At 32.6% G+C, this 15,475-nt stretch overlaps 1 protein-coding gene across 1 annotated transcript; it reads left to right on the forward strand.

Moving 5' to 3' along the window:
- The first annotated feature begins 10,803 nt into the window (after positions 1-10,803).
- Positions 10,804-12,801, forward strand: LOC136202969 (uncharacterized). The gene is made up of 2 exons (XM_065993995.1): positions 10,804-10,927; positions 11,488-12,801. Exon 2 carries the CDS (start codon positions 11,498-11,500, stop codon positions 12,641-12,643), a length of 1,146 nt encoding a protein of 381 aa, XP_065850067.1. The 5' UTR covers positions 10,804-10,927; positions 11,488-11,497; the 3' UTR covers positions 12,644-12,801.
- Positions 12,802-15,475: the final 2,674 nt, after the last annotated feature.

Genomic DNA, 15,475 nt, shown 5'->3' on the forward strand with positions numbered 1-15,475 from the left:
TTCGAACTGTAAAAAAAAATATAATTTTAAACATAGAATAACATTTTTTAGTTGAATTAGATTTTTACAACTAACTAATTCCGCAAAATAATGACTTAATATAAAAAATGAATGATTATTGATTTCATGTCTCCAAATAAAATAAAAGACTCAAGATATAATTACGAAGGTTAAGAAATGAATAAAACTTAACCATATTATATTGTAGTAACAGTAAAAATAGCTAAAAAAAATTGAATGTGAAAAGAATAAGAGAGAAAAAATGACGTTTGAGTTGGCTACTTGAGAAACTAAATACAATTACCAAAGCTTTATTCTTTGCATGTTTTCAAGTCTATTAATTACTATAAAAATAATTAAAAAGGTTTCAGAGCAAAAAAAATATATATATATATATATTTAAAAAGGTTATTCTTGAGATTTTACCAGACTTTATCTAGAAAGAAAATAGACATACTACATTACCAGCTTTCTAAACTTGTCCAAAATAGTAGACTGACTCCCTGAACTTTATAAAAACTTACAAGTATTTTACCAGCTCTCTAAACTTGTCCATAAAAATAAATTAGCTTTCTGAACTTTACAAGTGTCTCACCAACTTCTCAAACTTGCTTATTCTATAATAACTAAATACAAAAACTTATTAAACCTAAATTCTAAAAATACGTCTTCATCTATTCAAGAGGTAATTTTTTTCGCTTCTCTTACTTTTCAATCTATTATAAGAGTTAGTATTGCAGGTTTGAGAGATTAAATGGATGAGAATCGAGAGTTAGTATTATGGTTTTTATATTTAGTTGTTACAAAATAAATAAGTTTGAAGAGTTGGTGAAACACTTACAAAGTTCAGGGAGCTAATCTACTTTTATGGACAAGTTTAGGGAGTTGGTGATACAAAATAAGAAATTTTAGGGAGCTGGTAAGATACTTGCAAAGTTCAGGGAGCCAACCTACTATTTTGAACAAGTTCAGAGAGCTGGTGTTGTATTAGGCCAAGAAAATACATACTTCTTTTAACATGTTGTTCATTTAAATTAGGGAAAAAAAACATAATTAAATCCCTAAACTTTACAAATTTTGAGGATCAAACCCATATTTAATTATTTTTTCATATTAAGCCCTTAATCATTGATTCAGTTATGGATTCAATCTTTATTTAACTTTTCTGTCGAGTTTGGATGGCACGCATCGTTAAAACGATTCGGCTTATTGACGTGGACAAATAAAAATAAGTTTTTATTGACTAGGATAGATATAGAGTTAAAAGCAACAAGAAATTAAAGAAATTAATTTCCAGCAGATTCTTCCAAACTTGATTTTATCCTCTCCCAATTTGTGATTTTCAACATTAAAATCGCAAAATCGATTTTCTCCTCTCCCAAACTCGACAGAAAAGTTAAATAAGGGTCAAATACATAACAAAATTAATAATCAAGGGTTCAATGTGGAAAAATAATTGATCAGGGGTTTGATCTTTAAAATAGATAAAGTTCAGGAGTTTAGTTATGTTTTTTGCCTTTAAACTAAATGACTAGAAAAGTTACATATTAATTTAGTTAAAAGTATTATGATAGTTTTCTAAACTTACTTAAAATGTTGAGTTAGCTCTGATAACATCTTAATATTTTCACTGGAGCAAATGTGTAATAATAAAAGAAAAGAGGTTTCCAACATTATGCCACGCCACGTGTACCGGATAAGATACGTCGTCCGAACAAGATACGACAAAAGGAGTTGAGTGAGAAGGATCCGCCATCCTATCTCCTTCAATATACATCCGCCATCGTATCCCTTCCGGACAGTTTCAGAAGAGATCAATAGATGCTACTATAAACACTATTAAAGATGGAATCTGATATACTTAACGACAACTAATAGTCGTTAAGGGCATTGCTGATATGACTATTTGGATATACAGTAAAACCTCTATATAGGAATACGTTTGGGACCGGACAATTTGTATAACAATTGGGAGGTTATTCTTATATAGAGTTTGGTACCCAAAAAAAAAAAAAAATCAACACTTAAAGTTTATAAATTTAACAACAATAAGAACTCTCTAATTGGAAGAGTTTTGAGTTTAGTTTAATAAAACAAATTAATGTTTAGCATATCAAGTCTACGAGTTTTATTTCCAATACCTAAAGAATTTGAAGAGTTTTGAGTTTAGTTTCCAATACATAAAGAAAAGAGTTTTATGGGAAAATGGTAAGAATTTATAGTTAAAGTTGGAATTTGTGTGCCAACTCATATTTAATCTCAATAATTTTTAAATTTTTTAATAAATTTTGTTTAAATCCTTAATACATATATACATTATTTACATAATTATTCCTATATAGAGGTATAGTTTCTAAAGGTGGGACTTGAATTATGTATAACAATTAACATTTGGGAGGTTATTCTTATTTATAACCGGCCCAAGTTGGGACCGAAATTTTTTATAACAAATTGGAGGTTATTCTTATATAGAGTATTCCTATATAGAGGTTTTACTGTATCACCATTAAATGCTGGAAGGTTACAAAAATTTATATAAATATCTCAATTCCGAGGAATTCTAGATATGTTTACCGACTCTCACAAAACTCTTGTCATTATCCTTATTAATTCTAAATTCTATATTGACTTTGGAATCGGAGTGTGTCCCACCGATCCCAACGGCACCCCACATTGAAGGAATTCTAATCAAGAAAGTTTACACTATTATCAAACCTAGGGTTGTAATCTAGTTGAGCCGAGCCAGTCTTTGGTCTGCTCAAACTCGCCTCGTTATAAAATTAACGAGTTCGAGTCCAAGCTGAGTTTCGGCTTGCTCAAGCTCGGCTCAACTCATTAGAAAATAAATGAGTTCGAGCCGAGTTTCGAGGTTGCTTTGAGTCCAAAATCGTCTTTGAATTTGGTTCATTAAGAAAATTATCTAACCATGAATTTTTTGTGGATAAATCGTTAATTATATTTATAAAATTTGCTCGCAAATAACTCTTTAATTGTGTATATAATCAAGCTCACAAGCAAAGTAAATAATTAAACAAAATGCTTATAAATAGTTCGTCTATTACTCATTTATTATGTTTGTGAACGAACTCATCTAATAGGAAATGAAATAATATCAAGTTTAGATATTCGTGAACTAACAGAAACCTATATAATTTTCTATAAAACTAAAATCTGTTCATAAATGTTAATGAGGCTAACTGAACATTTTATGCAATTCGAGAGAGTTATTGGCATGCTTTAAAAGTTTAGGGGTCCAATCAAGATTTTGTACAAGCTCAGGGACCAAATCAATATCAGTTTGACTTAGAGGAGTTAAGTGATGATCCTTATGTCACAATTACAGGAGAACCAGAGGCTATCACGGTTTTTCCAGCAGAGTTGTTGACAGCTGACCGAAGGATAGCCCGAATGAAGAATGCATTATGTTATCTAGCTGCGAGCTATCTGAGGTTACACACAAAGAGTGCTGAAAATTACTCTAGAGTCTCTGCCAATTTGAAAGAGAGGTACATCAGTTATTTCAAAACTCCTTTGCCTATTGACAATTTTCATCCGAGCCTTGAAGCGATCAATGCAATAAAATGTGCCTTTGAGGTGAGAAAAGAGTTTAGAGATACGCTCTACAATCTCGTGTATGCAGGAGAACAGACAGATGTGGGAGATAGCTTGAAGACTTACCTGTATCGTACACATATAAGCTACACAGGACTCCATCCTTTGGTTCTGTTTATAAGATGTATGGAAGTTTTTGAAGTGGACTATACATATCTTTTGAATGTGCTGCAGGAGGAGAACCCTCGATTTCCTCGATTTAAGTTGCAGACGTCTAGTTTGGCTCGAGTTTTTGGAACTTTTTATATGGATGAGGCGAGGGGTTCGAAGAAGATGTGGAAGTACGCTCGAATATTTGATCATAGGTTCCTTTCAAGCTTGCAAACTAAGCATTGTGTACTGTTTACAGCGGTCCTGGCAAATATGATCCATATCAGCAAAACTCAAGGACCAAATGAGAATGTCCTGAATATTGCTCAAATAAAAGACCTTCCTGAAATGCAAAAGAAACTTGCTCAAGTTCTGGCCCAAAGAGCACTTCAGGTGATCATCGGAGACAGGGGGGCTCGGGTTGCCGGAGCACCCCGAACCTCCAGGAACCACCCCTGAGAGGAAGGAAGCAGAGCTAATACAGTTGATCTGGAACTGGAACTAGTCAAACGCACAGCCTAGCTTGATTGATTTTCTTTTTGTAATTGAATAGTTGTTTATTAGCCTTTCTCAACTCAAGTATTAGGAAACTTATTATTAATATTATTTTATCTATTATTTGGATTGATTAGTAGGATAGAAATTATTCAATAGTTGAATTGCCCGGGTCAACGGTTTCTAGGCGGAACTAATGACTATTTTTTTCATATATCTCCGGACTAGTTAGCCTACCGGCTCCATTCGAACCAAGTTAACCCGATCAGTCCAGTTAGGTCCAATGTTTTCAGAACCGGACCGGACCGGCCGGTCGAACTGGCCTGACCGGGAACCGAATTGCTGTCCGGGTTGGGTGGATGTGGGTTTATGAAATTACAACAGCCCGTGTAAAACCGGTGTCAACCGGGGAACCGGTGGTTGGATCGGGAACCGGATTGACTCCGGTTTTTTAATTATATATGAAAAAAAAGACAAAAACTAATTAAACGTAATAAACTCTTCCAATTCCAAAGAAACAAACCATATGAAAAAAAAGACAAAAACTAATGTTGTTGATGGTGCTCTTGTGTTGTTGAAGTAAATTTTTGGTGCTGCTACTGTTGTTGAAGTATGCATACATTAGATAATGAATTTTTTTTGCTAAGGTTTTTAAAGTATTTTTTATATAATTAATATATATATAATTAATAAATATTATTTTTTTATTTAATTATTTGTTACGTCATCCGGTTCGACCTTTCCGAGTCATTTGGTTGAACCAAATGACCCCTGACCCAAATATAAATCTGGTTCGATGTCCGGTCTGGTTCTGAAAACATTGGTTAGGTCTGGTTTTTGTAACCTTGGTTGTTTTTTTTATGTTAAACCATTAGATAATCCTAGTGGGATTGCACCACCGCGGCGGCATCTTTAAATCATGTCCACATCCAGACCAATCCCCATCCGCTGGTTGGTAGGCGCCATAAATTGGTTAGATAATTGGCTTAAAGATTTAAGATTGCTCCATACCGAATATGAAGTTCGAACCCTCACTCTTGGTTAAGGATGGAAGAATCCTTCCACTCAACAACATCCCTTGGGTTCATGGTTTTTACTTAACGTATTATTTGTTGATATATCATATTGTTTTTGTCTATAAAGTACAACTTTCAATCCTGTTCAATTTTCTGATTTAGAATTTTGAAAATTTATTATAATTTGACATTTGATTATATAACATCTCAAATACATAATTTGAATTCATAATTTGAATTTTGTTAGCTCTGAGATACCATCTTTGGTTTAATCAGTTTATATTTTTATGTGTAATTTTAATTAGAACCGAGATTGATTATATATAATGAATTTTTATGATTGAAATAATAAATAAATGTTCAAATTGAAAACTGAATAATATTTCGGATCAGTGATGAATTTTCAATTCTTCAACTACTACTGAACAATTCAAAATTTAACTTTTTATTTACTTAAAATATGGAAATAAGTATGAAAATGGAGGGGAACAGATTAAAGGAAATAATAAACAACAAATAGGGGTAAAATTGTGATCAATGAGGAAATTATAACACCAAGCTGTAGTGTTGTGGGATTTCTTAAAATTTAACTTGCAACTACCAAGCTGTAGTGTTGAATTTTTACAAATAACAACTTTACGTAAAACAAAACGTGAAGGATAGAATATTATGTGTTCTTTTGTTTCTATTTTCTGAAACTGGTTTTTACCTTTCAATATTAATAGAAGATAAAAAGTATTTAGTAAAATTCTGAAATAGCTGTTTTCGTAGAAAAAACAACTACTAATATCTACTGTCTATCAACAACAGCAAAGTAAACAGCAAACTGGAACAGCTGAAACAAACAGACCCTACATAAGTCCTGGTACATTTTTCTAGTACATTAATACAAACAGCTTAATTTTTTTTTTCTTTTAGTAATATCTTCAGAAAAACTAATATTTATTTATGCTTTGTCAAACTCTACTGTTATTAAACCAATTTTAGAAAAAAAAGAAAGAGTAATGGAAATGAGGCATAAATGGTTAATTAGCAGGAGAAAAAATAGAAATAAAGAAATATATATACTCTCAGCCCCTAGTCGCGAGTCTGTTACCATCAGTGAGTTTACTAACCGATTTAGGGTCCTTACCGGCCCCGGATCAATCTATGTGATCTGCCACTCCATTTCCTGGGTATTATGACATAATTTATTATTGAGTAGTTTATCTCTTCTCACTATTATAACAATGGTTAATAATTTTAATGATAAAATAATAAATAAGAAATGAATATAATGAGTATTGTTGGAGATGATATATATTAGTCACTCTTAAATCACTAAGGTGCCGTTTGGTTCGCGGAATAGAATGGAATGAAATAGAATGGTTATTCCAAAGGAATAGAATAACAAAGAATGGAATAGAAATTCTTAGGAATTACTATTCCTATGTTTGGTTGGTGGAATAAGGTAGAATGGAATAGATAATTTTTTTATTAAAAAGACAATATTATCCTCAAATGTAATTTCTTATTTCTTTTAAATTTTTAATTTTTTACTATAAATTGTTCAAATATTTAATACTATATATTATTTTAAAAAATATATAAAAAATAGAAAAATGGAAAACACGAAAGACGAAAGACGAAAAAAAACACGAAAAATACATTAAAAACGAAAAAACAATAAGAACATGAAAACGGAAAAATTGTAAAAACACGAAAAAAGAGAGGTAAAAATGTAAAAGCGCAAAATAAAAACATTAAAAACACAAAAACAAAAGAAAAAAATGAGATAAAAGAGGAAAAGGGTGAAAACGCGAAAACATATAAACGTGTTAACACAAAAAAAAAACACACACACACGCAAAATATGAAAAAACACAAAAAATGTGCAAACCGTAAAAAACATGAAAAAAGTGGAAAACACGAAAATGTGAAAAAAAAAAAGAAAAACGTGAAAAAATTGAAAAACATGAAAAAGTGTTAAAAACACGAAAAATGCGTTTATAACGTTTTTTTTATGTTTTTTCGTGTTTTTCAAGTTTTCTTGTTTTTTCCGTTTGTTCACGTTTTCGTATTTTTCACGTTTTGTCATGTTATTGTGTTTTATTTTGCATTTTTTCGATTTTTCACGTTTTAGTTTTTCGGTTTTTCCCCTTTTTGTTTTTTTTCGCGTTTTTGTATTTTTGGTATTTTGTTACTTTTTCGTGTTATTCACGTTTTTCCATGTTTTTCATATTTTTTCATATTTTTGTGTTTTTAACGTTTTCGTGTTTTGTTTGCGTTTTTCGCATTTTCATGTTTTTCACATATTGTCACATTTTTGTGTTTTAGCATTTTTCGAATTTTTTCGCATTTTCGTGTTTTTATTTTTCACGTTTTTTAATATTTCGTGTTTTGTCACTTTTCCGCGCTATTCCTATTTTGTGTTTTTCGTGTGTTTGCTTTTTTTTGCGTCTTCGTGTTTTTCGCATTTGTTCACGTTTTCATGTTTTTCGCGTTTTTTATTTTTTTGCATATTCTCGTGTTTGTAACATTTTCACATTTTTCGTGTTTCATATTTTTCGTATTTTTACATTTTTTAACGTTTTCGTCATTTTTCCATTTTTCACGTTTTATATGATATAAATTATGGATTGACCAAAATTTATAAGATTTGGGAAAGTGATTAGAGAGAAGATTGAGGATTTAATGGAGGATAATTTTGTAAATTACAAAAATATAATATTAGGAATAAGCTATTCCTAACCTAAATTGAAGAATATCTATTCCATGAAATCAAGGAACAGGGATTCCATGGAATAGCTATTCCATAAAAAAAATCAACCAAATGTGGGAATATCTATTCTTTAGGAATAGGCTATTCTATTCCCCCTCTATTCCGCGAACCAAACAAGCCCTAAGAGTTAATTATTTATATTATTTTTAGAGAGTAAGTCAAGAGTCTCTTAGAAATGCTTTAAGGCCCCGCTTGGTATGCCGTAATGAATGTTGTAATGGAATGCTCATTACAAAGGAGGCTCATTACCATGTTTGGATTAGCCATATTACTTTTGTTGTAATGGAATCACAAATAAATCATTCAATTTTTCTATACAAATGAGCATTACATAAAGAATATGAATGAATCTCCGTTACAACTAACTTTTGAATTTTTATTATTAATATTTATTATGCACAATTCTCATTAAATGATAAAACAAAAAACTAGAAAAACATGAAAAATGGAAAAAAAAACATGAAAATTAAAAAAAACACGAAAAAATGAAAACCCGGAAAATGGAAAAAACGTAAAACATGAATAACGAGAAAACAAAAAAAACAGAGCTTGCAATTCATATTTTTCGTGTTTTTCTCATTTTTCACGTTTTCATGTTTTTTTTGTTGATTTTAATTGTGTAAATAAACTTTTATAATTATATTTAAATAAACAAATATAAATATTATAGTGGTAATTATATTTCATAATATTTTTTTTAATTTATCAACCAAACATGGTAATGGAATCACTATTCCATTCAATTACATTACAAGTTTGATTATATTACATTACATTACGTTATACCAAACGGATCCTAAGTGTAAAAAAATACAACTATTAAAGCTTTATTCTATGAATATTTTTAAGGGAAAATTACAAAACTGGGTCAAATTGGAGGCCCATTTACATATTTAACCCATTTACTCAACTTACTACATATCTAGACTGATTTTGTGCGACTTTCCCATAATACCCTCAATATATACGTGTGTCTCGCCCCTCCCGTCTGACATCGCAGATTCCATATTATGCGAAGGCTGTTTGGTTTACTTGATGAATTTAGTTCGCATATGCGAAGCCTGCGAAGCTAAAAGTTTGGTTTACTTGATGAATTTAGTGCGCATATTGATTTTTTCGCGAGGTATGCGATGTCTGAAATGTGACGATTTACATCGCATATCGATGGTTTCGCGAAGTCTGCGAGGACTGAAACGTGAGGATCTATTCGCAGACTTCGCGAACTAATCGATTCGCGGGGTAGATCCAAACGTTTCAGACTCTTTCTCTTCGCAGATCTTTGCGAAATCATCGATTCACGAAGTAGATCGTCACTTTCCAGGCTCTTTCTCTTCGCAAAGCTTCACGAAACCATCGATTGCGAAGTGTATTCGTGAAAAACGCAGAAAAAACAACAGATACTTACATTTTTCGCTCATTTCACCCCCAAAACCGACAATAACAATATGTTAACATGGGAAAAACGAAGGAAATAACGTAGAATAACCATTTCTAACATGGTAACAAGAAGAAAGAAACCAAGTAACGAACAAGAAGATGAAGAACCATGGTTTCGTTTTTTTTCTAGGGTTAGAAAGTTGCAGAATCAAGAGATGAAGAGAGGAAAAAGAGAAATTCATTGTGATTTTGACGAAATGATGCAGATTTCGTGCAATTTAAAGGAAGAAAGGAAGATCAAAAGTCTTCAAATCATTAATGCATGAGCAACTTTTCGCGTAACCAAGGAGATAGGGGGAGCGAGCGGCCGTTCGCGATGTGGTGGGAAGTGAGAAGGTTAGGGGTACTATAGGAAAGTCACACAAAATCAGTCTAAATATGTAGTAGGTTGAGTAAATGGGTTAAATATGTAAATGGACCTTCAATTTGACCCAGTTTTGTAATTTTTCCTATTTTTAATACAAAAAATGCATGTTTTAAAGAGAGATAAAGACTTATTTGGCCTATTTGTCATTTTTTCCTTTTATTGTGTTATTATTTTTTAACATTTCCTCTTCTATGCGATATTTAACCAATTTTGGATGAAAATTAATTTATTCGATTGCTAATTCTTTTTATATGACATAATTTTAACACGTGACATGTATAACGTCAATTGTTTCAATTTTTTTTTCATATAGATTTTTATGTGGATAAATAAGAAAAAAATTTTAATTCTTTATTTTATTCACATATTAAGTTTATATGAAAAGAAAATTTAAAAATTAGCATATGTGTTAAAAATTGTATCATGCAAAAAATTTAGCAAATCGAATAATTTTTCATTCAAAATGGGTCAAATGTCACCTATAGAAAATATTTCAGCAGCTCGACGGCCGGTCCTGACGTTTTAAGGGCCCCAGACGAAATAAAAGATAATGGGCCCTTAATAAAAAAAATTTATACTCAAAAATTTAAAAATAGAAATTTAGGTCCATTTTAAACTTAAAATATCATATTATTTGGTGAATTTTTAGACCTAATGGGTATTATAATTAAATTTATAACAAAAAAAATAGTATATATTTGATAAAATTAAAAATTTTGGACCATTTTTACCCTTGGGCCTGGGGGACCGCACCCCGGGCCTATGCCCAGGGCCTGCCTGTATACTTGGCGAACTCCGCTTTCAACTTAATCGTCTACTGTCCTTCAGGCTTGTACTCAAGCAACATATCAAGCCCAGCCATTTCTAATAGAGGTTAGCCGACTGTAGAAACCCAGAATCTGTGGCCCGGTTAACGGTTCAATGGTTGAACCGCCCGGATCACTGGTTTTTAGCCGGTTTAGATACAGTTTTTTTTTTTTTAAACAATTTATGTACAGTTATTGACTAGCACGTTACAGCAGAATTCCATCTCTTCACACATAGCTTTACTCACTTCGTTCCATGTCGTAGCCGTCGCCCCCAATTTCTTGTGTCGTTGCGGTCTTGCATTTTCCGAAGTTCCACCGTTCAATTTTCTGACTTGAAAAGGTAAGTTTCCATTTCCAAATTCCATCATCCTGTTCAATTTCCTGACTTAGAGATTTTCACCCATTATGCGTGATTTCAAATCATTATTTCATCCTAATTTTGTAATTCTCATTTCATGTTTTCATATTTGTTCTTTCTCTTTACAAGAATCAATGATTTGTGTGTATCAGTATGTAAGTATACCTCTTTGTGTAATTTCTTTGTTTTCATTAGAGTTGAAAACTATTAAATTGGTTAATTTTTTTGAGGAATTTTGGTTTGATAAGTGAGTTTTATTTTGGATGGAATTTGAATTTCTAGGTTTAGGAATCAAATTGGTGTAGATTACAATGACAATTCTGTTTCTATTCAACTGCAGCATGATCAGCTTGTTATAAGGACTTCCTGTTATATGTTAACCTTGTTATTTTTACTCAATTTATATTTGAATTCTTCAACAAAATTCACCTAGAATGTATAATATATGAAGCACTCCTGTCAACGATCCCGGATCCGCTCACCTCCCCACCATTTTTCTTTTCAGGTTAATGTTATTAATTGACTAGCTGTTATCTTAACAGAAACGTTCTCATGGACTCAAGTTTGGACTCTGATTTTCAGAGTGTGCCTGATATCTCATTGACACCAGATGAAATAACAGACTGGAATGACTTGAGCCCAGGAGCATCAAGAAAAGTCCTTCATCTTACAAAAGAGGACGATTTGGAGCTTGTTCGGATTGGAACAGAATTCTTACAAGAGATAAAGGGGAAATTGAGTGCAAGAACAATAGGAAAGATGTTCATACTGGCCTATAATCTAACTGACTCCAGAAATCAAGCAGTTTTTTGTGACATTCATGTGGATTTATCTTCACCAGAATATCAGTTGGAGTTAGAGGATTTAAGTGATACTCCTTATGTCACAATTACAGGAGAACCAGAAGCGACCACGGCTTTTGGAGCCGAGTTGTTGACAGCTGACCAAATGGTAGCCCAAATGAAGAACGCATTATGTTATCTAGCTGCGAGCTATCTGAGGTTATACACAAAGAGTGCTGAAAACTACTCTCGAATCTCTACCTATTTGAAAGAGATGTACAGCAGTTTTTTCAAAACTCCGTTGCCTATTGAAAATTTCCATCCGAGCCTTGAAGCGATCAATGCAATAAAGCGTGCCTTTGGGACGACAAAAGATTTTAGAGATACGCTCTACAATCTCGTGTATGCAGGAGAACAGACAAATGTGGGAGATAGCTTGAAGACTTACCTGTATTGGGCACACATAAGCTATACAGGACTCCATTCTTTGCTTCTGTTTATAAGATGTATGAAATTTTATGAAGTGGACAATATATATCTTTTGAATGTGCTGAGCAAGGGCAACCCTGGATTTCAGTCGGAGACGTCAAGTTTGGCTCGAGTTTTTGAAACTTTTTACACCGATGAGGCAAGGAGTTCGAAGAAGATGTGGAAATGCGCTCGAATATTTGATCGTAGGTTCCTTTCAAGCTTGCAAACTAAGCATTGTGTAACGTTTACAGCGGTCCTGGCAAATATGGTCTATCTCAGCAAAGCTCAAATAGCAAATGAGAATGTTCTGAATATTACTCAGATAAAAGACCTTCCTGAAATTAGAAAAAAACATGCTCAAGCTGTGGCCCAAAGAGCACTTCAGGTGATCATCGGAGACCGGGGGCGTGCCGGAGCACCCCAAAACTCCAGGAATCACTCCTGAGAGGTAGAAAGCAGAGCTAATATAGTTGATCTGAAACTAGTTTGATTTGTTTCATTCCTTAGCTGTTCTTTATTGTTTTAAAAAACATCTAGTTAGATTTTGTTTTTGTAGCCGAATAGTTTGTTATTAGCCTTTTCTCAAGTATTAGGAAATTTATTATTAATATTATTTTGATTAATTAGTAGAATATAAATTTGAACAATTTAATTGATAAATTAGGAGTGATTTGATGCTTATGTTAATTTAGTATTTATTTATTAGATGTTTAATTTAATTTAATTTGGTGTTGATAATTTTGCTTGATTGAAAATTTGATAGATTAGGGTTTAAATTGAAAAGACAAAATTCAAATGATAAATTGGGGATTAAATTTTACATTTTTTCAACTTATTATTATTTTGATTGTTTAATTATTGAAAAATTGTTGTAAAATTAGGGTTACCAAGTTGATTGTTTAATATTAATATCTGCTACATATCAATACAATAAAATATCAATACAATAAAATATCAATAGTAAATAGGAACATGAAACGAGCCCTCCTAAGGCTACAACGACAACGATTTTTTGTTTGTTTGCTTTTTTTTTTAAATGAGAACCCTAATACTAAAATGAGAATAGTGGTTTCTCTCTTTAAATAACCAGTTTATCTTTTATAACCAAACAATACTTAAATAACTTGAAAACCAAAAAATTCAAAAAATAAAATTGTTTAGAATATCATTTCCATTAACTTTACAATAAATGATTATCTGCTATTAGAGTGATCTTGAACCAGGCAAAAACTGGTGGGCTTGTAACCACCCAGTCCGGAGTGGGTGGCGCTGGGGTAGAAGGTCTAACTAAGGAGTGACCCTAGGAATGATGATGTGGGAAGGAATGAACTGAATCTCACATCGAAAATGAAAAGAGAGTGACAGAGTCTTATTAGTAAGCTGAGAATTCAATATATACAGACGCGTTTTAAAACCACGAGGCCCAAGATGTTGAATTTGTGCCAAACCGAACAATATATGCATAGTATTGAGTTAGGTCATTACAAGTTGAGTATGGGAGCTATGGAGCCAAAGAAATGCAGACCATTGGGAGGGCAAGTTCGTTCTGTCTCGTATTGCAACTCAATTCTATAGTAATTTTCTTCTACAATTTGAGCAAGCTACTGTTCTGTCATGCTCTTCAGTTAGTGTTCGTCATCTAGATCGTTGGGTGGCTCTCGCCCCGAGACGGATAAAGCTCAACATTGATGCAGCGTGCATTCTGACAAGTGAAAACATGTGGTATTTTATATGATCATAAGGGCAGTTTCATGTATGTGTATGCTTGGCCTCAGGTTAGCCTTTTGTTTCCTCGGGCGGCGGAAGCTACTAGTCTTCAACGTGCTATACGTTTTCTAAAAGATGGGGGCTGGTCGGATGTGGTAATTGAAATAGGCGCGGAGGACGTGGTTAAAGCAGTTAATTCCAAAACCTTGGACTTCGGCTTTATTATCAATTCCAATCTTCGTGTACTTAGTTCTTGTCATAGCTTTTCTATTATTTTGCTAAGAGGTCGGCTAATAAGTAGCTCATTGTTTAGCTAGCGCTACTTTGCCTGTGGTTATGCCTAGTGTCAGACATTCTGAACCAACTTCAATAAGTGCTTGATGATATTTGTTCCAATATTTATGAATTCTGTTGTTTCTTTAAAAAAAAAAAAAGTCCACTAATATATATATTTTGTTACAATTGAATTTTGTGTGACAAAATTATAAAACAAAGGCTTAATACATCATTTATTTACTGAATTTGTCCAAAAAGTTTGATTGACCCTCCGAACTTTTAAAATGTCTCGATAACCCTTTGAACTTGCATAAAATGTAATCAATTAATCATTCGGTTGCAAAAAAAATTAAGTTAAAAATGTAATATGTATTGTACACGTCTTAGATTATTATTATATAATTCATAAAATAGATTAAAAAGGAAGTTTTTACTTGCTCAACTATAAAATTTGTCTTCTCTAATATTAGAACCTCATACTCCGACCTTGATCGTTTTATTTTTTTAAAGACGTATGCAATACATATTCCGCATTTAACTTATTTTTTTTGCAACCAAGAGATTAATTGATTATATTTTACGTAAGTTTAGCGGGCTAATTGAATATTTTATGTAAGTTTAAAGAGCTATCGAGACACTTCAAAAGACAAGTTTAGGAGCAAATAATATATTAAGCCTAAAATAAATTTAGGGTAAATACCGCACTCTTTTGACATTTATGCCCTTGTCATAATTTTTTCTCAAAAACCAAAACTTTTTTTTCCTCTCTTTTTGAATTTTTTTTTTTAAAAATGGATTTGGCCTAAACGGGCAGCGCGAACCGTTCCACCGTACGGTGGAACAAATGGCGCTCCCGTTCCACCGTACGGTGGAACGAGCATCGGGAGCGCCATTCGTTCCACCGTACGGTGGAACGAACGGCGCGTGCCATTTCCACCACGGGTGGAACGGGCAGTTCGTCCATTCCACCCGTGGTGGAAAAGGCATGTCCCGTCCATTTAGGCTAAATTCATACGGATTCCGCCTCCGTTTCGGAGGCGGAACCCGTGATTTCAGAGTAATTTTTTTAAAAAAAACCTTACGGGAGCATTCATGAATCCTTTACCCGCTCATGCCTTTGGCGGCATGTCGTTTTAGGTTGGGTTTTTTGAAAATCCAAAAAGTTAGAGAGGATTTAAGAGTTTTGATTTTTTGAGTTTAAATTATGAGGAGGGCAAAATTATCAAAAAAAAAAAAAAAAAAAAGTGTGGTAAGTGAAAAAAATATTGCGGTAAATAGCAGCTCACTAAATTTA

The sequence above is a fragment of the Euphorbia lathyris genome, chromosome 8 (assembly GCF_963576675.1).
Source record: "Euphorbia lathyris chromosome 8, ddEupLath1.1, whole genome shotgun sequence".
NCBI lineage: Eukaryota > Viridiplantae > Streptophyta > Magnoliopsida > Malpighiales > Euphorbiaceae > Euphorbia > Euphorbia lathyris.